Here is a 23160-nt window from a genome sequence, read left to right as displayed (position 1 = left end):
GTGTGTGTGTGTGCTCATTTGTAGGCATGTGTATGTGTTGTTACATGTGTCATGTGGAGAGGTTTATATGCATTTGTGTCAGTGCACATATCTGTTTATAGGCATGTACTTGTATGCATGTGTGAATTTGTTGCATTGTGTATCTGTGAGTCCAGTTGTATTTACATGTCTGCATGTGTTCCTGTCATGTGTCTTTATATGTGTGGGCCCCTCTGTGGGCCTTGGGCACTAGCCTAGCTAGCTTCCAGCTCTGACTGGGGTTCAGCACCTTCCCCCTAAACCCTGAGAAGCCTCATCCTCCGCCAGTGCTGTCTGGGCACGATGTGTCAGTGAAGTCTCTGCCCCCTCCTCCTCTCAGGGTCCCAGTCTCTGGCAAGCCTTGGAGTGAATGAAAGCAGACAGAATTCATTTTCTCCTCACAGGCTTCCCAGGGGGCCAGGCCAAAGGTCTCAGTGTTCACTCCCACCCCCAACCCTCAAGGAAGGGAGCCCTGGAACTGGAGCCAGACCTCAGGACATTGGGACACACACTAACTTGTGCATAAAGTGACACCTTAGAGACACAGTCCCTCACAATGTTTCCTGCCACTGAGACACAACTCCATGGAGACGCACCCCACGTAAACTCAGTTACACCCGATGACACATGGGCGCACATGCGGAAATCCAAGTGGAAAATCCCCAGGCCTGAGTCCCACTTTCTGGACTCTAACTCAGTCTCACCCCACCCCCAAACACCCCAGCTAAGCTGTTAGTCCTGGAAAATACCAACCTCAGAGAATGGCTGTGGGGCTGAAGACGGTACACCCCTCTCAGAAGCTGACACTCTCCTCCTTCCGGCCGCCCGCACCCGCCTCCTGACCTTCATTCCTCTTCGTGGAGATGATGCCTCTCTCTCCGACCCGCTCATATGCTCACAAACACACCTTGACACACACAGCTGGCAATAGAGGCACATTCTTTGCAAAGGCACGTTCAGCCACATGTCTGCTTAGATCCCCATTCTCTTGGTCTCACAAACACCGACCATAAGAGGCACACAGAGCCACATACCCCTCTCACTCAGGCACTCATGGTTTACACTGGAGCAGTGAAATCTGTCTTTCATGCTATCCTTTTCTGATCTGTGCCTCTACCTCCCTCTCCAAGGATCTGGCTTCTTATACCTTCCAAGGTGTTTCCGGAGATCCTTTTCCCTGTGCAGATGGGAGTGCAAGGCAGGAAGTTCCCCCACCTCGTAGGGCAGATCAAAAGCTGAGGCCAAAGACGGTGTGTGTTGCTGACCTTGTTCTGTCCTTCCACTGTCTTACTCTGAGGCCTGCTGCTGTCGCTGAAGCCCATCCCTGGGAGCATTCTGTCCCAACCCTGCCCTCATACCCTACATAGTCAGCTGGAAACACCTTGGAGTGGAGTAAAGAGTTGGAGCAGAAAGGATTGTTATTTGCCTGCTGTTTACCACCCGTGGCCCTTAGGAGATGCAGGTCCGGAGCCAGCCAAGCTTCTGGACTAGTTTCTGGGCATTTCTAGAGGATCAGAAAGCTGCCACGTTGACAAAGGTGTCTGAGTACTGAGGAGAGGAAGGAGAGGGAAGAGTGTGAGGAAGGCAGAAGCTCTGGAAGCTCCACTGCTCCTCGATTCTCCCGTTTCCCCAGGCTCTCCACTTCCAGCCAGTACATCCTCCGTTAAGGCTCTCAGCCTTAGGGATGCCTGCCATCAAGACCCCACCATACCTTTGGGGTGATAATTCACAGAAGGTGTGTCCCCTACAGTGCCTGCACAGGGCTAATGTGGGGAAAACTTGAGTGGCCCCGTTTTTCTCACCCCCCACCCTGGCTCAGGGCCCTCGGCTAACCTTGCAGTGGAAGGATCCACACCCTAGTGGTGGCAGTGTGGGTGCCGTTGATATCCGTGGCCATGGTGGCAAGATTGGTGGCTGCAGTGGTGGCAGTGTGGGTGTCGTTGATATCCGTGGCCATGGTGGCAAGATTGGTGGCTGCAGTGGTGGCAGTTGGGCCTTGGGATTTCTGCCGGTACCTTCTGCGGCTACACTTAAACATCCTGGGAAACCGGAGCCGAGGTCAGCCCATACCTGGCCTCTGGTAGGGGGAAATTACGCCCCGGGGCCGGGCTTCCCTGGTGGCGCAGTGGTTGAGAGTCCGCCTGCCAATGGAGGGGACACGGATTCAAGCCCTGGTCGGGGAGGATCCCACATGCCGCAGAGTAGCTGGGCCCGTGTGCCACAACTACTGAAGCCCACGTGCCTAGAGCCTGTGAGCCACAACTACTGAGCCCATGTGCCACAGCTGCTGGAGCCCGTGCGCCTAGAGCCCGAGCTCCGCAGCAGGAGAGGCCACCGCAGTGAGAGGCCCGCACACCGCAACGGAGAGTGGCCCCTGCTCGCCACAACTAGAGAAAGCGCACGCGCAGCAACGAAGACCCAACGCAGCCAAAAATAAATAATAAATAAATAAATATGTAACAAGCCCTGGGGCCAAGGGGCACAGACAAGCTGAGAAGGCCCCATGGGCGCAGGGAACTTCTGTCATGTGCCTGATGGTGCTACTGGCCAGGGCAGCTGAGGCCTCTATGACATACAGAGTAAGAGTATGCTATGTAAGAGTAATGCTGTTTATTACAGGTCCTGATCCCCAGCCCCTCCCTTAGGGGTCAGGCTCCCTCACAATTCTCTCCATGGGTCCAGCCAAAGAGCCAGAAAACCTCAGCTTGGCCCCTTGGAAAAAAGGAACTCTGAGTAAAAAAATCCCTCCCTCATTTTCTCACTCATCCACATTAACAATGTTTATTGAGTACTTACTATGTGCCAAACACAGTGCCAAGTCCTTTACAAACATAATCTCATCTAATCCCACAACAAACCTACAAGGAGATTCTGTCATTATTCCTATTTCATATACAGTCGATTCTTGTTATTCGTGGTAGTTAGCCCTAATAAAGTCACCACAAACACTGTATTAGCAAATATTGAGCCAATGCTCCCAGGAGGAATACAGGATTAGATTCATACTAACCTCTGGTCACAACATTTTGTCAACTGAAAAATAACCTAGTTTATTTGTGTTTCTGTTAAAGCCACTTCATTTAACATATATTGATGTCAATAACATTGAACTCACAGCCAACAAATGGCCAACGTTTGCCTGAATGAAGTTTATCTAACACATGTATTTTCTTCATAAGGCACATCACAGCCTTCTTGCACTTCGGAACACTAGAGAGCACTTCAGCACTACGCTGGAGGGAGTCTTTAATAGCAAAGTCACCAACAAAAAGCACAAAAATGCAAAAAACATGACTGCAAAAAACATGACAGACACTAAATAGGCCGCAAAAAGAACACTTGTTTACATTGTGAGAGCTGAAACAAGAAGGCAGAGCATCCCCCTGTTCAACCTCAGCTGAGAACAAGCATGGTAGACAACTCAAATTTTTTGCAGCTCTGCGCATGTCCATGAATGACCACAAAAGTGCTGTGAGTATTGGTTTGGAGTTTTAAATCATTTTTAGTGAGTGGGTAAATTCACAGATATGGAATCCATGAATAATGAGGATCAACTGTACAAGGAAACTGAGGCTCAGTTAGGCTCACACAATTAGAGGCAGGCAGGGATTCAGATCTGGGATGGCCAAGGCCCAAAGCCCAGACGTTTAACTCCTGCTACTCTGTGAGCATTCATTCATTCAGAAATGTGCACTTAACCTTCTGTGCCTCTCTTTCCCCATATTTAAAAAGCAGACGAAAAGAGAGTCTTATAAGATTGTTGTGAAAGGAGAAAAAAGACTTACTATATAAGTTATGCATTTAAAACACGATGTGTACAAATGTTAGTGTTAACAGCCTTCCTCTCTCTCCTGTCTCTTCAACTGCCTCCTCCCATTATAAAAACAAAACAAATTTAAAAATCTTCCATCCCACACTCCCTCTGGCTGTGACTCTCCTTATGCTGAACTTTTCACTCTGTGGTCATTCCCTTATGTCCCAGAGTGGGAAGAAAAATCTCATTTTAAATCTCACTTGAAAACCCCATAACTATTCTGTTATACAGACCAGGAAACAGAGGCTTAAACCCAAGTCTAAGAAATGCCCCTAGGGTCACACAGCTAATAAGCAACAGAACCAGGATTCGAGCACTTGGTCTGAGTGACTTAAAAGCCAGAACTTTCCCAGCACCTCGACCTCCAGGACCAGCAGCCCCGGAAGGATTGACGACGATGGGGATTACCGAGCTGTAGAACTTGGTGGGGAGGGGTCGGGGGAGGAATGGGGGCAGTGCTTTTGTGGGACCATGGTGCCCCCTGCTGGCAGGAATGGAAGGGGTGTATGCAGAGTGCTGAGAGGACTGAGGAGAGAGAAAGGGTGGGGAGGGAGAAGAGTGAGGAGGAAAGACTCAGGGAGGAGAAAGATGGGTTGAAGGTTTTTTTTTAAAACATCTTTATTGGAGTATAATTGCTTTACAATGGTGTGGGGTTGAAGTTTTGTGGAGAGAAAAAGACTAGAAGATTAGGAGTCTTTTTCCGCTCTGAGGAGGGGGCAGAAAACTCCAAGCCTTGGCCGTTGCCTTGAAAGCATGTGTGGGCATGTCTGCGTGAGTGTGTGTGTGTGTGTGTGTGTGTGTGTGAGAGAGAGAGAGAGAGAGAGTGTTTCAGTACGTACTTCAGATGTTGCTCTGTTGATTGTTGCTGGGAGTCAGTCCACACAGTTCAGAGTGTGTGTGTGCGTGTGTGAGTGTGCATTCGAGAGCGCTAGGAGGTGTTTGTGTGTGTGTGTGTCTGAATATACAGCTTGGGCAGATGTGCGTGCCTCGAGCATGCAGGGTGTGTACGACAGTATCAGCAGGTGCAGGGTAGGAAGCGCCTGTGCGCTGCCGTGGTGGAGGGCACACAGTTCTGGGGGGCCACTTGCCCCACCCCCAGACCTCTCTCTCCTTCAGGTCAGGAGGGGCGTTGCCCATGGCTGGCGATGCCAGGAGGAGCCCCGAGGAGGCTGGGGCTGTGAGGACGGAGCGCCAGGCAGCAGGGGGGCAGCAGGCGCTGGAGGAGGCGGACTGGCTGCGTGTGGGGTAGGCGGGCGGGCAGAAGGAGGCCTTTAAAGCACCTGCCCCGCCCACAGGTGAGCAGTGCTGTGTGAGAGCCAGCTCCGTCTCCCCGCCTGCCCACTCAGTGGCAGTTCCCCGGAGCTGCAGTTCCCTCTGGAGCCTCAGCAGATCCCTCTCTCAGAACTCACTACCAAGAACCCTGAACAGGTGATGGCATAGGACAGAGACTATCCCGTGAAGTGAAATCAATCTGGAAACAGGTTTGGGGAGCTGGAAGGGCCATGGGGAGGGTCTTGGAAGAGTCTAGGATTGGTTTCGGGGGGAGTGGAAAGCCCAGGATACACAGGTGCCAGGGAAGGGCATGGAGTGACCCTGTAGTGTGGGAGTCAGGCTTGGGGTGCCAGTAGAGGAACCTGGGATGTTAGGATTTCAGAGTGCCAGGTGTTGGTAGAGGGCCTGGGCAGTACAGAGGGATAGGAGCGTCAGGATGGGAATTGGGAAAAGTCCTGAGGTGTCAGAGTCCAGATGCAGGAAAAGCTTGGTGATTATATGAGTCCAGGATGCTGGAGTCTGGTATGTCAGCCCAGGTTGGGGGTGGGGGCAGGGAGCAAGGTCCTAACACACACATCTGCCTCCCAGGAGCCACCATGCAGTGCTTCAGCTTCATTAAGACCATGATGATCCTCTTCAATATGCTCATCTTTGTAAGTGTCGGGGTTATGGGCTCTTTAGGGTTCCCTATAGGAGTAGGTCTTAACCTGAGCAGAGCCTGAACTGGGGAAGAGGAGACTGCTATGCCCAGACTCTTCCTGCAAGTTGAGGAGGTGCAGAAGTCTCCCCAAATGCTGAGTCCTGGTCCCAGTAGCAGCCTGGCTGCCACACAGTTGGGGTGGAGAAGGTTAGGGGCATCCTCTCCCTTCCAGGAAGCTTCAGCTCAGGCAGGCTTACAGCAGGGCAGAGTAGGCTAACAGGCTGGGGCCCCAGTGAGGGGAAGGGGTTTGCCCAAGGTCACCTCGTGTGGAAGGAAATTCAGTGGCCTCTGTACGATGGGGAACCAAAAGCACAGAAGGCCCAGAGTCATCGGAGCAGAGTGTTAGCTGCAAGCAGCCCTTATTCATTCAACAAACACATTGCCTAAGACCCTGTGCTGAGTGCTGGGGTGACAGGTAAGCAAGCCCTTTCTCTGCCCTTGGGGATCTCAGGTCCAGCAGGCCAGATAGGCAGACAGTTTCGACATAGTATACGTGGTCTTAGCACAGGGGTCCATAGGAGGGGCTTGAATCCTGCCTGGTCAGAGAAGACTTCTAGGAGGAAATAGCTGAGGCTAGGAATTTGCACTGAGTGAGGGGGTTGGTAAAGCATGCAGAAAGGCCCAAAGGCAATGAAATCAGATATTGTTCAGAAAACCAGGAACAGATTATATAGGGCATGTTTGAGGAAGCTGAGCAATGAGGCATGAACCCTAGAGATGGGCAGAAATGGACAAATTGGACAAAGGACAAAGCCCTTGGATGGTGGCTAAGGGATGGAAGAAGGGGCAAGGGAGACATCATCTTGGAGATGATGACCACGTCTCTGGCAAGAACAACCTGGGGGATATCTCACAGGCAGCTGTGTACCCAGTGGGGTTGCAGCTCAGGATATGTGAAAGTCATGTGCCCATAGGTGATTGTTGAAGCCATGGGAGGGGTGAGAGCACTCAGGGAGAGTGAACTCCAGGAAACTCAGCTTACAAGGGATAAACAGGGAAATGGCCACCAGGAAGCAAATGAAGAAAGAGCAGCAGGAAGCAAACGAGGTATCAGGGAGGTCAAAGAGGATCCACCCATGACTAAGCCCATGTCACCAGAGACCTTGGAGCCACATGAGAGTGGGTTAGAGTGAGTGAAAGGGGAGGAAATGGAGACATGAAGTATAGATGAATTTGGAGGAATTGGGCTGGGGGTGAGTAAACTCTGGCTCCGATGTGGTCTGTGCCTTGGGCTTCCTCTGGTTTCAGGGAACTAGACTTTATCCATGTATCTGAAGAAGGCAACAGGATTGCAGGGATTTGGAGAGCAGGGGCTCTGGTCCGAGGGGGTTAAAGGCAAATCTGGTTTGGTTTCTGCTTCTGTTGCCCTTGCCTCGCCAGACTGGGCAGGGCAGGCCTCAGACTCCTTGAAATTTGACCCTGTAGGCTAAAAGCCCAGCTTTCTGTCCTTGGGCAAACATGCTGGGATCCACCCACAATCTGCCACCTCATTCCTGGTTCTAGCCTCAGTTTCCATAGCCGGAAAGTAGGGACTGGACACCTACCTAGGCAGCGTCAGGCTGATTTATCCACTGAAGCTCTGGATCAGCAAGGCTTTGCTCTAAGCTGTGGGAACTGGGCAGTGCCCTCCTCCCCAGTCTAGGCTTCAGGATTCCCTCTGAGCTGGGGGTTGAGCCAGAGAGCCTCTAAGAGCTCTGGCTGTACTTCCTCTTTGGTGCCTCAGTTTCCACTTGGGTGGCAAGGAGAGGTCTAGGCTGGTTCTGGAGGGGAGCCAAATGGGGCCTTGGCGTGGGTATCCCTTCTCACCACCGCCCTCTCCAATGTTGGGAGCAGGTGTAAACCTCAGCCACGCCTCTGTTGCTATGGTGACCGTGGAGACTGCTCAAGGCTCCCACCCCCCTGTTCCCACCTATCAGAGGACAGTTGTTCCAGGCACCTGGAGGGGGGAATGGAGAGGGGGGCGGGGGGAGGGAGGGGGAAGCTGCTGGGGGGGATGTTCACCTACTTTTTTCACCCCTAGCTATGTGGCATGACCCTGGCAACAGTGAGGGAAAGCCTTGCCCCTCCCCCCACCCTTGAGCTATTTCTGGAATCCCTGATCCCATTTATATCTGCCTAGGTGTGCAGCCTGGTGCTGGCTATGGATGTTCCAGCTCCCATCTTTCTGGCTCTAAAGGATGTTTTTCCTCCCTACAGGATGAGTTTTTAGACTCCATAGTCAATAAAGGGGGAAGTTTCTCATCTCCCATCTCCCTAACTCAGTTGTGTGGTAGGGAGCTGTTTGATGGCACTGTTTCAAGGTCTGCCTCTCTGTCTCCAGCTGTGTGGTGTGGCCCTGTTGGCAGTGGGCATCTGGGTGTCAGTCGATGGACCATCCTTCATGAAGATCTTCGGGCCACTATCATCCAGTGCCATGGAGTTTGTCAACGTGGGCTACTTCCTCATCGCAGCTGGCGCTGCGCTGCTCACTCTTGGTTTCCTGGGCTGCTATGGTGCCCAGACTGAGAACAAGTGTGCCCTCGTGATGGTGTGTCAAACCCAGCTCCACAGGCCCGTAACCGAGACCCAGGGTCCCTCACCCTTGACACCAGGCCCTGGGGATCCCCAAGCCCTGCTCTGGACTCCAGGGGCCTCAGCCAGTGGGGGCCCCTGACTTGTTTTCATGTGGGGGTGGGTTAGGGCAAGGAATGCATGAGGGACTGTCTCTCCCTAAAACTCAAGATCCCTGTTCTCCACTCAGTTCTTCTTCATCCTCCTCCTCATCTTCACTGCTGAGGTTGCAGCTGCCGTGGTTGCCTTGGTGTACACCACGACGGTGAGGAGCGGGGATGGGGCAAGGCGGGAACAACTGGGCAAAGCACTGCGAATGGCCACCCTCCCTACCAGGCCCTAAACACTGACTTTCCCCACCCAGGCTGAGAACTTCCTGACGTTGATGGTCGTGCCCACCATCAAGAAAGAGTACGGTTCCCAAAAAGACTTCACCCAAGTGTGGAACTCCACCATGGAAGGGGTAAGGTGGGCTGGGAGAGATTTTGGGGTGAGGAGAAATAAGCAAGGCCCCACTGACCATCTCTTCTCATCTTCAGCTCAAGTGCTGTGGCTTCAACAACTACACAGATTTTGAGGACTCTCCCTATGAAAAAGAGAACAACGTCTTTCCCCCATACTGTTGCTTTGACCATGACAATGGCACATTTGTGGAACCCTGCACTAGGGTCGAGGCCCAGAACCAGAAAGTAGAGGTATAGGTTGGCCTGGGAGGTTGGGCTGCTTTAATGGCCTCGGAGAGCTGAATGTGAGTGGGGTCAGCTGCTGACTATAGATGCTCTCTCCCCTCCAAGGGTTGCTTCAATCAGCTTCTGTATGACATCAGAACCAATGCAGTTACCGTGGGTGGTGTGGCAGCTGGAATTGGGGGCTTAGAGGTAAGGAGGGGAGGAGGTTGGGGCAGGATATCCCCATGGGCTCAGGGCTGCTTGACCCATGTCTGAGGCCTTTCTGGAAGAGACAGACTTCTAACAAAGCTTCATGTCGAATGTCTGGGGGCCAGGGGACTAAAGCTTAAGGACCCTGATCATGTTTCTTCCTCTCTGCCTGTTCCTTTCTCATCAGCTGGCTGCCATGATTGTGTCCATGTATCTGTACTGCAATCTGAAATAAGTCGGCTTCTGCCTCTGCCACTGCTGCTGCCATACAGGAACTGAGAAGAGGCACCCCAGCACTGCCAAGAGGCAGTGATCAGCGTGGGGACAGGATTTAACAGTGTCACTTGGGCTGGAGTGGGCCTGGGGCCAAATAGGCACCACCCCCTTGAACCTGTGCCAGACTTGTCCTTCCATTGGTGATGTTGGGGTCCACCTATTTCAGAGCCTCTAAGGTAGCCAATCCTCTTGCCCATTCCTCCAGTCTGTTTCTTAAACCCTTGATACCCTCTCAGGCCAGGGGCTGGGGTGCTCTTGGTGATCCCAGTACTCCACAGGGGGGATTAAAGGCACTGCACCGATAACACGAGCATATGCAAGATCAGCAGTCACCAGGCAGATGTGTAGAAAGCACTTCAGAACTCAAAAACCCATTAAAATGTTTCCATTTGGACTCTTTTTGTGTATCCTTCAGGAGAGGGACCCCATCATGCCTCAACTGGCCTCAGATTCCTGTGGGGCTATTGACTCAGAAGGCTCCTAGAAATGTAGCAGAATGGAAGTAGCACGGCGGTGGGTGGCTATTTCTCACCTTCATTCAGATGCCAGGCCTGGGAGGGAGCCTAGCAAGGATGGCCAAGAGGACACTGAGGGAGGAAGCAGGGGCTGGGCCAGTCTGCAGTCCTATAATGTGCGAGGACTTTGGCCTGAAACTGCCCTCTCCTGGGTAGGAGCACTGGGCTGGAAAGCTATGAAAATAAAAAGCTTGTACCCAAGTGGGGGCAGGGAGAGCAGAAATATTGCCAGGGCGATGGAAGAGGGTCATTCCTTAGGCTCTGGGAAGCCCTCCAGAAGCCCCCATCAGGGGACCCAAGCTGCCTACCCTTCTCATGCAGGCACAGCCCCCGACCTGTCCCTGCTTTAGGGATTTCAGAAAGAATTTCATTTATTCTCGGTCTTGGTTGCTCAGGGCTCTATAGATTTGATCTCTTATCGAGTCTTAACCACCCCCATGTTCCAGAAACTGGGCCTAGAAAGGCCAAGTGACTTGTTCCAGGCCCACAACCTCCCATGAAGACCTGAGCCTGCATGTGGGTCCAGGACATCTGACTCCAGAGCCGGGTGGGATCCTGGCTGACATGGGAACATGATTTACTTTTAGGCCAGAATGTCCCAGACATAGATCTGATTGATTGCTGCTGCAGGAGACATAGCACTAGGGTGGAAGGCTGTGGCCAGAGGATATGGTGTCTACTACCAAGCAAAGCCCAGCCTGGCAAACCAGTCCTCCTTGCTTGCCTCTGAGCCCTAGATTCCTCTTCCCAGGTTTTACTAGGGCAACCCAGATCCATCACCCCTCGTGAATCCAAAAAGGAACTGCGACCTAGCCAGCGCAGTGCAGTGCCTGAGAGCTGGTCTGTGAGGCCCAGATCAGCAGCCTGCTGGGAGGATAGGCAGGTAGAGCACTTAGCCCCCTCCCACCTTTGCCACCTTTCTATGCCTCTCACACTACCCCACCCCCAAGCACCTATATAGAGGCTACAAGGGATTTGTCTGCCCTGGGTGGGCCTCCTCCACCTCATTATGAGCTAATTGTTCCTCAACCTGGCTGTTGTGGCACCTCAAGAGCTATCTCTACCTCCAGCAAACACTGAAGCCACACACCACCCGTGCCACCTCCGAGCGGGGCTCCAGGCACCGCTTGGAGAGGCAAGGGCAGAGAGCTGGTGACAGGGCAGAGCTTCAGCCAGCTCCTGCCTCCCTGGCCAAGGCTCTATATAAGGAGCTCATGAGGCTCACTTTGCAAGGGCTCTGCAGGCAGACCCCTTCTCCAAGTGTCCTACACTTACTCTCTTGAACCTAAGTCTTTCACAGATTCCTTAAATGTCATGCCCTGTGCCTTGGGCTATCTCAACCACTTCCTCTGGACAATCTCATCCATTTTCTGGTGCTAGCGTGACTAACTTAGATCTTCCTGACTTCTTTGGATCACTGGTTGGGTGATCTGATGAAAATGATGGCTTTTCTCCAGAAAAATGCCCAGATATGGAGTCTGCATACAAAGTACCCTAAGGACCATAGACATCCTTGTTCCTATGTCTCCACCTGCAGCCCAGTCCTCACTTCCTGAATGATGCCCATTCAGCTCTGTCTCATCCACTTCCTTCCCACCTCCACTATACTCACCTGCTCTCTATCACCGCCCCCCCCCCATCCCCAGGTATCCCTTTTCGCTCTCTCTTGCTCCATTTTTGGGGACAGGTGCCCTGGCCCAGACACGAGCTAGGCAGAAAACAGCCTGATGGTTAATTAAACAGTGGGAATGGGGTATAGGGTGGCCGCTCTGAGCTCAGCCCCAAGTAGGGTGGGGCAAAGGTCAGGCTCTGTTATTCTAGGGTAAAAACATTGGAGTTTGAGACTTGGGCATCCCCTGCTGGCCAAATGGCCCCAAATGGAAGATAAACCTGTGGAGGACAGTAAAGAAAACCCATCATCCATCACGACCATCCTCTCTCCTACCCATCTCTCTCTCTTTCTCTGTCTCTGTGTGTGTCTGTCTCTCTCACACATACACATACACACACACACACACACACACACACACACACACACACACACACACAGAGTCACAAGATAATCCCCAGAGCTTTTCTCCTTTTTTAATCAATGACCACCTCATCCAGCTTTGGAAATCTGGACAAAGAGGAGGCTGAAAGGGGCCTGGTTCAGTGTCTGAGGGTCTCTGAGTGAGTCTGCATCAGCAGGTGGGCCCCTGCTGGGCCTGTCCATGGGTTGGGCACAGCAGTTTCCTGAGTAAGAGCCTGCCCCACCCTCAGGGCAGCACTCCAGTCCAAAAAAAAAATCAAGGCCCTACAGGCTTCCGCCGGTTTCCAAGGCCCTCAGGACAGTCAATAAATAGGTTAGATTCTGAGCCAGGCCTGGGAGGAGGGAGTATACAAAGGGCAGGATCAGCTGCCCAGGGATCCCAAAGATTCCCAGGTACTATCCTGCCCTTTCCCGACAAGGAAGTAAATAAATAGACCTCCAACTCAGGAACAGGGATGTTGGAGCAGGGGAACCCTCCCCTGGGAGTTAGTAATTAAGTCTCATGTTAAAAACAAACCAGCCCCAGCCCCTGAGAGTGTCTACAAAATCCTACAGGATTGGGTGAAGGGCTAGCCTGCCTGGGGGTACACAGTACCCAGCCCTGCAGGGTCCTGGAGGAGGTCTCATGTCTGTTCTGCAGCTCCTGGGGCTCCCTCCTCCTTTGGGGGTGGCTCCAAGAAAATTGGGGTGATTGATGGTGGCTTCTTCATTCTGGGAAGATAACAGGAAAACGAATAGGGAGGAGGTCATTAGCTACGTCCCCTAACCCCACTAGTCTTCCATTTCCAAGGACAGAATAGAGTCACTCACGAGTAGGGGGAGGCTGGGACCCCCACCACCAAAAAGTGGTTCCTCTTCCGAAACAATCTCCACAGGCCCCGGTGGTTGCCACGTACATCCAGGTCCCAGATATGGAGGCACTGGTGGGGGTGGGGTGGGGCAAAGGCAAGAGTCGGAGAGCTGTGGGGAGGGCCCTTGGCCAACCCCCTCTCCTCAGCAGCCTCCTCAGTTTGCAAGAGGTAGCATCTTCAAGAATATGGATTTGTAAAGGGGCTTAGAAGAGAGGCTCTGAGGTGGAAGATTCCAGAAAGGCTCCTTGTATCTTGGGGAGGGGTATTCCTGGGGTAGGTGTGGTATTGAGGCACCTTGGCAAGCTGGGTCCAGGTGGTGAAGTCATCATCCTTCTCCATTCGGATAAAGGCCACATAGGTGTGGCCCTCCGTGTCTGGCAGGAAAGAGTCTTCACAAGGGTTCTTGCTGTGGTCCAGAACCTCAGCTTCACTGTAGCAGGGAGTGGGGGAGAAAGGCCAAGACAGGGCCTACCTCATGAGTGTGTCACACAGGCCCTGTGCTTTTAATGCTCTACTGCTGCCATCTTGGAATTCTTAACATTTGTTGTTTTTTGGCGTTTTTTGGCCGCGGCACATGAGATCTTAGTTCCCCAACCAGGGATCAAACCCGTGCCCCCTGCATTGGGAGTGTGGAGTCTTAATCACTGGACTGCCAGGGAAGTCCCACTTAATAATGTTTGAACAAGGGAGCTTGGTTTTCATTTTGCAGTGGGCCCCACAAATTATGGGGCCAAGACTCCCAGTATTGACTTCTCCTTACCCCCTGCCTCATATACCCCACTGCCCTAGGCCATACCTGAGCAGCCTGTGAACTTCCACTTCATACGCTTCTTTCTTCAGACTAAAGGAGAGGGAGAAATGGGTCAGGGGAGGGAGTAGCCCCTCAAGGGATGACATGGAGATTGGGGGGCAGCAGGGCTGGGGTAAACACACAGACCGCAGGGCTAGTAGGGCCTGTCAGGCACTGGTTATCAAGGCCCCTAAATATCCTCCCCTTGGCTGTCCCCAGCCCCCACCTGTCCACGTTCCTCAGCTGGACACCTGGAACCGTGTTGAACTTGTGCTTCTTGAAGTAGGCCTCCTGGGATGGACGTGAAGGTGAAAATCAGGGCATTACACTGTCTGGCCCACACCTGCCCGCTGACCCACCACATATCCACGAGGCCCACAAATGAAGTCCTAGATCTATAAAGGTCCCTCTGGCTCCACCACTGCCAGAGAGCTCATGCTCATACTGGCATCTCATGCTACTGACCCCTGAGCTAGTCCTTGTCCCCAGTGGCTCTCCCTGGGCCTGCTGTTCTAGGGCCACAGAAGCCAGGAATGGCCCCTGCAAAGGGACAGGCTGGACTGGCAGGGAGAAAACTGCTATGACTAAGGTACTAAGGGTGAAGGACATGAGGTCACTCCCCGTCCCTCTTGGAGATGAGTGGGGGTCTTGTAGTAATCAGCCTCTGAAGGCCCTTCTGGCTTCTAGGAGGCTCCAAGCTGGAAACTCTCCATTCTTTACACTGGGTTGTCTCAAGGCCTCCCTGGCTATAACTGCGGAGTGGCCCTTTGGACACAGCGATGAAGGGGTGGGGACCTGGGGCCCTCTCTGTTCACTTCAGGCTGAGGCTTAGGCCTCAGCACTTGCAAGGACAGGAGAGGGCAGAGTTTGCTGGGCTGGACGAGTGCGTGGCAGCCGAAATATCCTCCCCACACCCACAGTCTAGTGCTAAAAATAGTAATGATAAAAATAATACCAGCTAATCCTTATATAATGTTTACAGTCCAAAGCATATTATACATATTAACTCATTTAAACCTCATAACCTCACAACCCTATGAGGTAGGAGTATTTTTATCCTCATTTCACAAATAAAGAAACTGAGGCAAAAGAAGGTAAGTAATTTCCCTAAGGCTACATGGCTAGTGAGTGGCAGAGCTGGGGTCGCTCGAGTCCATGTTCTTGCCCCTTTTACCACACTGTGCCCTATGCCCCAACACCCCTGCCTCCCACTCACATGGAAGTAGCCATTCATGTTGAGGCCAACGATGCCAAAGTGGTAGGATCGGGAAATGTCAGGGATGATGCACTCTCGGCCTCGGCGTTGTTCCGGCATCCGCATCCACATATCCCAGTCCCAGAGCTGGGGGCGTGGAAGACTCTGAGAGTTACGAGCTTCCAAGCTGGTAGGGGACTTCAGCCCACTCACCCTACCCTGCCAGGGTACCTTTTCCGGTGTGGGCCACTTGGGCTCAAGCTCCTCCTTGTACAAGGACTTCCTGAGCACCCAGCCCAGCCCAGGCATGGTCTCCACGCGGTACAGCAGTGCTGGGTCCTCAGCTGTGTGTTCATACCCCTGGGGACAGGGGGCCGTGACGGGAGGTGTTAGCTCGGGGCCTCTACCAACTCCGCAGCTGACCCCTGGCCACTCAGCCTACCTGGTCATTCCAGGCAGAGATACAGTACAGGCTGTCGTCCTCCTCCAGCAGGTGGATGGATTGGCTCAGGAAACTGAGAGGCAGGGTCCAGGGGTTCAGGGAGGGGCAAGGACAAACCCAGTCACACAGTGATGCTGGAAGAACTGGAGATGGGACTCCAGAGTCATGCCTCCTTCCCCCAAAGCCCCACTGTCTCCATTCATCCTTTCTACTCTCTACTCCAGCCCCAACCCCCACCAGCCTATCTTTGCTCAGGCTTTTTCCCCACTTTGGAGATTGCTTCCTCTGGAAAGCTTTCCAAGACCCCTCATTGCCTTCCTCCCTGGAGACCCAGTCATGCACAGAGGCCCTACGCAGCTTGAAGCTGCATGGAGGGACACTTCCCTTACCTGAAAAAATCCACAGCGATGTCCAGGTCCTCCTCCAGAACCACAGCAAACTTGGCTTCCTGTAGGGGGTGGGGGACAACATGATCCCAAGGGGGACTTTCTCATCCCGTCTCTTCCACCTCCATCCCACTTCTCAGGCAGCACTACCCCCATTTTCCACATCAGGAGGATGAGACCCAGAGAGAGGAAGAGCTTGCTATATAATAAGACCAGACTTATGCCCATGTTTCCCCTCTCTAGGTCCAAGAGTTTTGTCTTTACTACTCACCGGAAACAGGTTGAAAGTGGCAGTGAGGCTGGCCTTGTAGTGCTGGGTGGGGAGTAGGAATAGGGCACATGAGCTTTGGGGTGGACAGTGGGGCCCGGTGTCCACCCCTTCCATCCTTGCCTAGGCGGTACCTGAGACACACGGGCGTTCTTGATGCTGATGGGAGTGTGCTGGATGCCCCTCAGACCAAACAGCGCCACCACATCCATCGGCTCCTAAGGGGCATGGCCGCCGGTCATCATGTGAGCCACCCGCCCCCTGCCCACCCCTGCAGGCGCTGACACGCCAAGCCCTGCACATTTCATGGCCCTTGCCCGGGCTGTCTCCCTTGCCAGTCCTCTGTGATCACTGCTACTCAGCACCAGCAACCCTGCACTCTGCTCCACCCAAAGCCCCCAAGCCCCACTCACCTCATAGTAGCCGTCGATGAAAACTGTTATCATCTGGGGAGACACCCCCTGGGCTGAGAGTAGAGAGCGCAGCATCCTGGGGAGCCCAGGGTTGGATTAGGCCTCTTTGTCCCCCCAAATCAGGACTCCCCTGTGCTTACAGATGGGCCCAGATTCTCCATGTTCACCACCAAAGGTGAATGCACCTAGAATCTGTTTCCATTCCGCCCACCTCAAGAGTTCCCCCTGCAGGTACATGAGCCTCGGGTTCCCACCACTGAGCACCCTCCTGTTCAGTGCTGGATACAGCCCCCTCCCAGGCTCACCGGTACAGGTAATTGGGCCGGTTCCCCGCAATGACAGCCACAGGCACATTGAAGACCTTGTTGTCTGGGAGCTGAGGGAGAAATAGTGTTCAGCTCTTGCCTCACTCTCTCTTCAAACTGGGATCCCCACCTGGGGAAGAGTCTTGAGGGAGAGGGAGACTCAAGGGAAAAGGCAGAGGGTCTTCCCTGTCCTGGCCCCTCCACACACTCAGCCCAACTCCAACTCTAGGCCTTTGCTCACATGGCCTGCTCCTTCCCCGCAACCAAGACGCCCCGTCTTTCAGGGCTCAGTATAAATCCTCAGCTCCTGGTTCCCTCCCAGGCTGGGGTAGGGAAAGCCCAACCTGGACCTTTCCTGGGGCCCCTTGCCAAGTTGGGAAGGAGTCCGGGCCTCGCTGTCCAAGGCCCCACTCACTGGGTCAGGGCTGAACTCGATGGGTGTGGGGTCCTTGCAGCTGCACACACTCCCATAGCCCTCGACTTTACCGCAGAAGCGGTGGCGGCGACGGTTCAGCTCTGTGTCTGCCCAGTGGCACTCTGCTTCTGAGGGAGGGATGAGGTCAACAGGATGAGGGCATGAGGCCAGTGTGGTTTGGAGAACACCAGGCACCCAGTCAAGAATAGAGCCCCGTGAAGAGAACCCAAATGCCTATCCCCAGCCCAGGCACTGCCCTGGAGCCCAGCACCCACTAACCCCACCTTCAGCTGAGCTCAGCGGCACATCTGTCTTCAGTAGGACTGGATCCCCCCAGGAGGAGAGGGCAGGTGACTTAGAATGTTTCTCCCCGAGGACAGGACCTGGCAGGGGGCAGAAATGAGGGGCAATGGGGGCCCAGGCTGCAGTTCTGGAGCTTCTTCCCATCTCCCGGCCCACTTTCATCCAGCCTACCACCACCGACTCCTATTTGCCCCCCAGCCCACCCCATCTCCTGGAGTTCTGCTCCTCTCAGCCCCTTAATACTACAGGGCGGATGGCCTACGGTGCTGGCACCTCCTTTTCGTCCCACGAAGGCCCAGGTGTCCCTCCAGCCCAGGGCAGGGCCGGCCTGGCTGCCTAGGCTCCTCAGCAGAGCCTTGGCTGTGTCCTTGAGGTGGAAGGAGCCCTCATCCTGGGAGACCAGAAAAGGTGGTCAGCCTGACTGGCACAGCTCCAGCAGACCTAGCATCAGGGAACACTAACTACATGTCAAGCACCATGTAAAACCTTTTACTTAAATTAGCTCATTAAACTATCACAACAACCCTTTGTGGTTACTATCATTTCACAGATAATTAAAGGCTTAGACAGATTCTGAGAATCACCCAAGGTCACTAGGCTAATTAGTCCTTAACATGATCCCACACAGTCTGCACCTCTGTCCCCTGCTACCTCCTTGCCCTCTTCTCACCACCCTTCTCCTCCCCTCCCTTATTCTACTCCAGCTCCACTGGCAGCCCAGCTGTTCCACACCAAGCACCTTACCAATTCAGGGCCTTTGCACCTGCCATTCTTTCTATCTAGAATGCTCTTCCTCCAGATATTCACATGGCTCACTGCTCACTTCCTCCAGCTTTCTGTGCACAGGTCATGTCCTTACAGAGGCCTCCCCTTTCTAAAATGCACCCCCATCACCCTGTCTCCCTTGCTTAATTTTCTTCTTCACACAAGTTATCTTTTCCTGACAAGGTAGGTTTATTTGGCTGCTTTTTGTTGCTCTTGCCCTATTGGTGTAAGCTCCATAAGGGTAGGGACTCTGTCTTGACAAGGATAGGATTGGAACCTGGTCACCTTCCTCCAGAGGCTCTTGCCACTATGCCATATTAGGGGCACAGAATCCAGGGCCATGAGCAGGGCTGGAGCTAGGGGTGTTGGGAATGGGGCCAAGGCAGAGTCACTGACCTTGACGGTGCAGATGAGCACTCGGCCAGGTGCCACCATGTTGAGGAACAGCACCATGGCCTCATCCTCATGAGGCGAGTACGTGTCAAACACCCGCTTTGCCATCACATGGCCCTGGCAGGAGACACACCTCTCATGAGTTAATGTCACCAGCAAGGAGGGCTCAGCTTTGGCCCTCTAGGTCCCCTACCCCTAGAACCTCACCGTGGCCTGGTTGAGGACGATGACATGGATGCCCCGGCCCTGCTCCCGGGCCTCATCCTCCAGCACCTACAGGGTAGCAGAGACAAGGTCAAACTCTCCACTCTGGCATTTGAGGTCTCTCTGTCTTATGGGCACTTAAAAAAAACAACTGCATGAAACAAAACCTCCCCTCCTTCCTCTGCTTCTGTTCACACAGTTCTCTTCCAACCCAGCCTGAAGGCCATCTCTTCCAGGAAGCCTCCATAGCACCCCCATCAAAAGAGGTCCCATCTTTCTACAACACCTCCCGACCCTCCACCAGCTTTCACGACTCTTAGAGCCCTTGACTATCTCAGCCTCATGCTGGAGGTATCACCGTCTAACAGATGGAGCCCCTCAAAGTAGGGCCAGGGCTGACTACCTCCAGGTTCCCAGTGTCCAGGACAAAGCCGAGGCCAAAGAAGGGACCAGGAAATAAATAAATAAATGGGACCACGAAATAAATAAATCACTGAATTAACTGCCTACTAATACTACTGATCACTTTTGATAATATCCCACTACATATAATACATTTCACATACCTAACATTTAATCCTGACAAGCAGAAATCATTAGTCCCAGTCTACAGATGAGGAACTGAGGCCTCCGAAGTCACACAGCTAGAAACTGGCAGAGCTGCAGTTCCCACTCAGGCAGTGGACCCAGAGCCAGCGGACCACACCGTAAGTAGAATGCAGTGACCGTACACTAGACACCAGCCCACTCACCGTAGTGCCGTCCACTGCTACGTACACTTTGCTGCGGCTTGAGTATACCTCCACATCCAGGACCCGTCGGGGACCACTGCCTCTGCGCCGTGGGGACTCCAGTCGGCCCAGGGCCTCATCTGTGGGTGTGTGACAGGTCATGGAGATAGTCCCTCCAGCAGTGTCTCACCCCTTGGGATCTGCCCACGATTTCAGCCACAGGATCCCAGGGGACGCCCCCTCCACCACCAATCCCATCCTCAGTCTGGTCCTACCATAGTCTTTTTCTGGCTCCGGGTCTTCATTGGCCTCGCTGATTGCTCTCCGCGTGTCCAGGATCAACTTGATGTTGACAATGACGGTCACCAGTAGGAAAAGCACAGCTCCTGTCTGAGGGGAGGGGTGGGGACAACTAAAGAGGGGCATCCCCTAAAGATCACTGCGGGTCTTGCTGAAAGGAGGGCTCTGGCTGAAGTGATGACACAGGGAGAACCTGGGTTTTGCCTCTCTTCCCTCTGTCTGACCAGCTCTACTCCCCCAGACCTGGGTTCAGTTTCATGACCACCTCCTTCAGGGACCCTCCCCTGACCCTTCCCCCTTCATCAGGGTGCTCCCTACCCAGAACTCCTGTATTCTTCCATTTGAGCCTTGATTCCCTTGGTTCCTCCACAATTAGTTCCTAGAGATGGAGCCAGTCCCAGAGAACCACGCTGGGGATCAGAAGACCTGGGTCCTAGCCCTGACTGCCTGACAGGTGTGGGTCCTGGGCAAAGCCTTCCTGATCCAACTTCAGGTTTGTCAGAAGCCTAGGAGGTTGTACTTGGGTTCTGATTCCAGAACTCTGGACCCAACCCACTACCTGGTAGGGACATGAGACAAAGAGTTTTCCCACCCTCTTTCCAGGGTGGGGGCAGGCAAGGTAGGTCCCAGTACCCACAGTCTAGGCTGGGGTAAAGCTGGGAGGGAGCCCCTGGGAGGTATGGGACACCTCTATACCTGACAGAATCTCCGCAGGGCCCGCTGGTTGGTCAGTTTATACTTCCAGGTAAGATACCAGCTCCGCTTTTTCCGAGCCCCAAAGGGCTTGATGAGGGGGCTGGGCTTCCAGTCGTCCATGCCGGATTGGGGGGTCACCACTGTCCTGGCCAACCCATGCCTTCAGGAATCTGAGGAGACCAAAGGGTCACGTGGGGTAAAGTTTTCCTCCCAAAGTCTGATGCTTTCTTGGGGAGATGAAGGAGGACCCCCCAGTAACTCATCCTTGCAGCATCCATGCTGTGTGACCTGGGAAAAGTGGCTCAACTTCTCTGGAAAGGAAACCTTCAGAGGGGTCAGATCACCTGGAAACTCCCCTGGGGCTGGGGAAACTGACAGGACTGCCCATTGTCCCAAGGCTGGAGGCCAAATAATCGGCTCTTAAGGCTCATCAATCCCTAAAAGAACCAAGCCCCAGGCCTTCCTAGTCCTAGGGTGAGCGAAGGGCAGCGACCCCCCCCCACCATTCTCCACCCCCTTCCGCCCTCGCCCCCTCCTATCTGGCCCTGCTCTTCTCCTCCCGCGCCTTGGGCCGCCCCAGCACTCGGGGACCCGCCCCGGCCATGCCACCCCTCCAGGACCCCCGCCCAGAGACACTCACGGCTCAGGGGGCCCGGGCCCCGCTCGGGCCCCGCTCGGGCCCGCACTGTTCGGCCCGGCGCTCCGCGGCCTCCGCCTCCTCCATGCCGCTCGCGGCCCCGCCCCGGCCCGGGCGGCCCGCCTCCCCGCTTCCGCCGCCGCCGCCGCCGCGGGGTGAGAGGGCGGCGGGAGGCGCTTAGGGCGGCGGCTGGTGTCTTCCCCCAGCGAGTAGCGGTAGTGCTCGGTGCCTCGGCCGCCCTGCAGCTGGCTGGCCGGGTGGGCGGCTGGGGGAGAGCAGCTTCCCCGCTCCCAACACTGCGTGGTGGCAAACCCGATTGGGGTCGGAGTCCTAGAGCCTTGGAGTAGACCGCAGGGCACGCCAGGGTCAGAGGGGCTACAGGCCTCGGACCCAGATACCCCTCCCTTTGCCTGGGCAAGGCTGCACCCAGGTCTAGAGCATGCGAGGCCACTGCAGACTACGGGGGAATTAAAAACCTGGTTCTAGCACCCACCTAGACCTTGGGCAAGTCACTTCACGTCTCAGCCTAGGTTCTCTTCTCTGTGAAATGAGTATGACCTCATATGACACTCCATGGCAGTCACTGTACTAAGTAAGCATCTTACTATATTAACTAATTTAATTCCACAACAACTCCATGAGGTAGGTACTGTTACTATCCCAATCTTTTAGACAAAGAAAATGAGGCCCAATATCACGAAGTTGGCAAAGCTAGAATTCAAACCCAGGCAGCCTGGCTCCAGATTCCACTCTTAACCCCTCACTATACTGACAATAATAACACTTACAGAGTTTAACACATGCGAAGCACTTAGCTTAACACAGTGGTTCTCAAACTTCAGCTTGCATCAGAATCACTTGGAGGACTTGTTAAAACAGATTGCTGGGCCCCATTCTAGAGTTTTTGATTCAGGAGTCTGGGGCAGAGCAGAATACTGCATTTCGAAAAAGTTTCTAGGTGATGGTGATGCTTATTTGAAGTGAGTGGGTAGCCATGGCACAATTTTAGGCAGGGAAGCAACATAATCCAATTTAAGAGAACATTTACTGTTTTGTGGATAACAGATGAAAGGGAGACAGAAGAAGCCAGAAGATAGGTTAGATTTTTTTTGAGCTCTCCATATTCCATCTGCTTCCTGAAATGGTGGGATGGTATCCCCAAAATGTTAACAGTGCTTGTCTCAGTAGTTGAGGCAATCAGTGATTTCTCCTAATAAGTATGTGTTAGAATAGAAGAAATCCCAACACATTTTAAAAAGGCATTTTAGAAAGGTGTCCCGCAGGGTTCCTCCCTGACCCTCTTCTCTCCTCAAACTCACTCTCCACAGAAGATCTTATCCACTCTCATGAGCTCTCTGACCATCTAGATTCCTAAACTCATATCTGCAGACTTAACCTTTCTCCTGAGCTCCAGGCGGACCTGTGTTCAACCAGCAGCTGGACATTCTCATAGGTCCCTCCAATTCAACATAGCTCCTGCTAGAATCAACTCTTCTCACTCCCAGTCCTCTTCTTGTCTTCCCTTCCTTCATGAATGGCATCAGATCAAACAGCTGGGAGTCACCCTCGATTCCTTGTCTCTCTCCAGCAACCAGTCCAGGTCTGTTTGCTCACCATTGTATTCTTTGTACCACATACAACGGCTAGAACATAGGAGATTCTCCATAATATTTTTTGAAATCATTCGTTTTCTGGACAAATATTTATCAAATGCCAGTATAAACAAATGAATGTTACTGGTCACCAAGTCTTGTCAATCTTACCTCCTAAAGAGTCCTCCTCCATTCAGGTCTAATTCTTTTCCAACCTTACCACCAGCCGCTGTCCAGGCCATTTTAGTTTCTTGTCTTCTAGCTGGTCTCCATGACTCCAGATTTTTACCCCTTTAATTCTTTCTCCTTGCAAAATCCAGAGTATTTTTTCAAAAAGGCAAATCTGTTTTGTAAATCTCTGATTTAAAACCCTTCCATGGTTCAAGGCATACTAAGGAAAAGTATGTTACTTAAAATTA

General features: G+C 53.3%; 3 protein-coding genes across 5 annotated transcripts; 1 reads left to right on the top strand and 2 right to left on the bottom strand.

Moving 5' to 3' along the window:
- Positions 1-1441: 1441 nt before the first annotated feature.
- Positions 1442-4305, bottom strand: P3R3URF (PIK3R3 upstream open reading frame). Its single transcript, XM_089912643.1, is given in 3 exon segments — positions 1442-1566; positions 1852-2159; positions 4241-4305. Coding segments are annotated over 3 exon segments (417 nt in total). The 3' UTR covers positions 1442-1522.
- A 997-nt stretch (positions 4306-5302) lies between these two features.
- On the top strand, positions 5303-9732 carry TSPAN1 (tetraspanin 1). The gene is made up of 6 exons (XM_089923367.1): positions 5303-5757; positions 8125-8331; positions 8545-8619; positions 8719-8817; positions 8894-9049; positions 9149-9732. Exons 1-6 carry the CDS (start codon positions 5614-5616, stop codon positions 9296-9298), a joined length of 831 nt encoding a protein of 276 aa, XP_089779493.1. The 5' UTR covers positions 5303-5613; the 3' UTR covers positions 9299-9732.
- Positions 9733-12094: 2362 nt separating this feature from the next.
- POMGNT1 (protein O-linked mannose N-acetylglucosaminyltransferase 1 (beta 1,2-)) lies at positions 12095-21272 on the bottom strand. Of its 3 annotated transcripts, XM_022575599.2 has the most exons (22): positions 21153-21272; positions 20513-20682; positions 19792-19906; positions 19538-19656; positions 18789-18854; positions 18585-18698; positions 17697-17814; positions 17405-17503; positions 17121-17248; positions 16706-16776; positions 16401-16476; positions 16122-16205; positions 15991-16032; positions 15723-15781; positions 15334-15406; positions 15123-15251; positions 14913-15038; positions 13923-13987; positions 13703-13747; positions 13201-13336; positions 12866-12975; positions 12095-12766 (listed from the first exon to the last, which is right to left on the bottom strand). In XM_022575599.2, the coding sequence occupies exons 2-22, from the start codon at positions 20630-20632 to the stop codon at positions 12679-12681; spliced, it is 1983 nt and encodes a 660-aa protein (XP_022431307.1). In that variant the 5' UTR covers positions 20633-20682; positions 21153-21272; the 3' UTR covers positions 12095-12678. The 3 variants fall into 3 exon arrangements, with proteins under 3 accessions (XP_022431307.1, XP_030615756.1, XP_089779473.1); XM_030759896.2 differs by lacking the exon at positions 16122-16205; XM_089923347.1 differs by lacking the exon at positions 17405-17503.
- Positions 21273-23160: the final 1888 nt, after the last annotated feature.

Source organism: Delphinapterus leucas, chromosome 1 (assembly GCF_059928025.1).
Source record: "Delphinapterus leucas isolate spDelLeu-1000000601 "Yukka" chromosome 1, BTC_Dleu_Yukka2, whole genome shotgun sequence".
NCBI classification, from domain to species: Eukaryota; Metazoa; Chordata; class Mammalia; order Artiodactyla; family Monodontidae; genus Delphinapterus; species Delphinapterus leucas.
Note: the sequence above shows the minus strand (reverse complement) of the source record. Positions and strands in the feature narration are given on the sequence as shown.

Coding starts and splice junctions, on each gene's coding strand:
- TSPAN1 (XM_089923367.1), top strand. CDS start 5,614: ATGCTGGAGTCTGGTATGTCAGCCCAGGTTGGGGGTGGGGGCAGGGAG. Junction 8,818..8,893: donor GGAACTCCACCATGGAAGGG/GTAAGGTGGGCT, acceptor TCTCATCTTCAG/CTCAAGTGCTGTGGCTTCAA. Junction 9,050..9,148: donor CCCAGAACCAGAAAGTAGAG/GTATAGGTTGGC, acceptor CTCCCCTCCAAG/GGTTGCTTCAATCAGCTTCT.
- POMGNT1 (XM_022575599.2), bottom strand. CDS start 20,632: ATGGACGACTGGAAGCCCAGCCCCCTCATCAAGCCCTTTGGGGCTCGG. Junction 17,249..17,404: donor GCCGCTGAGCTCAGCTGAAG/GTGGGGTTAGTG, acceptor TCCCTCCCTCAG/AAGCAGAGTGCCACTGGGCA. Junction 15,039..15,122: donor AGTGGCCCACACCGGAAAAG/GTACCCTGGCAG, acceptor CCACGCCCCCAG/CTCTGGGACTGGGATATGTG.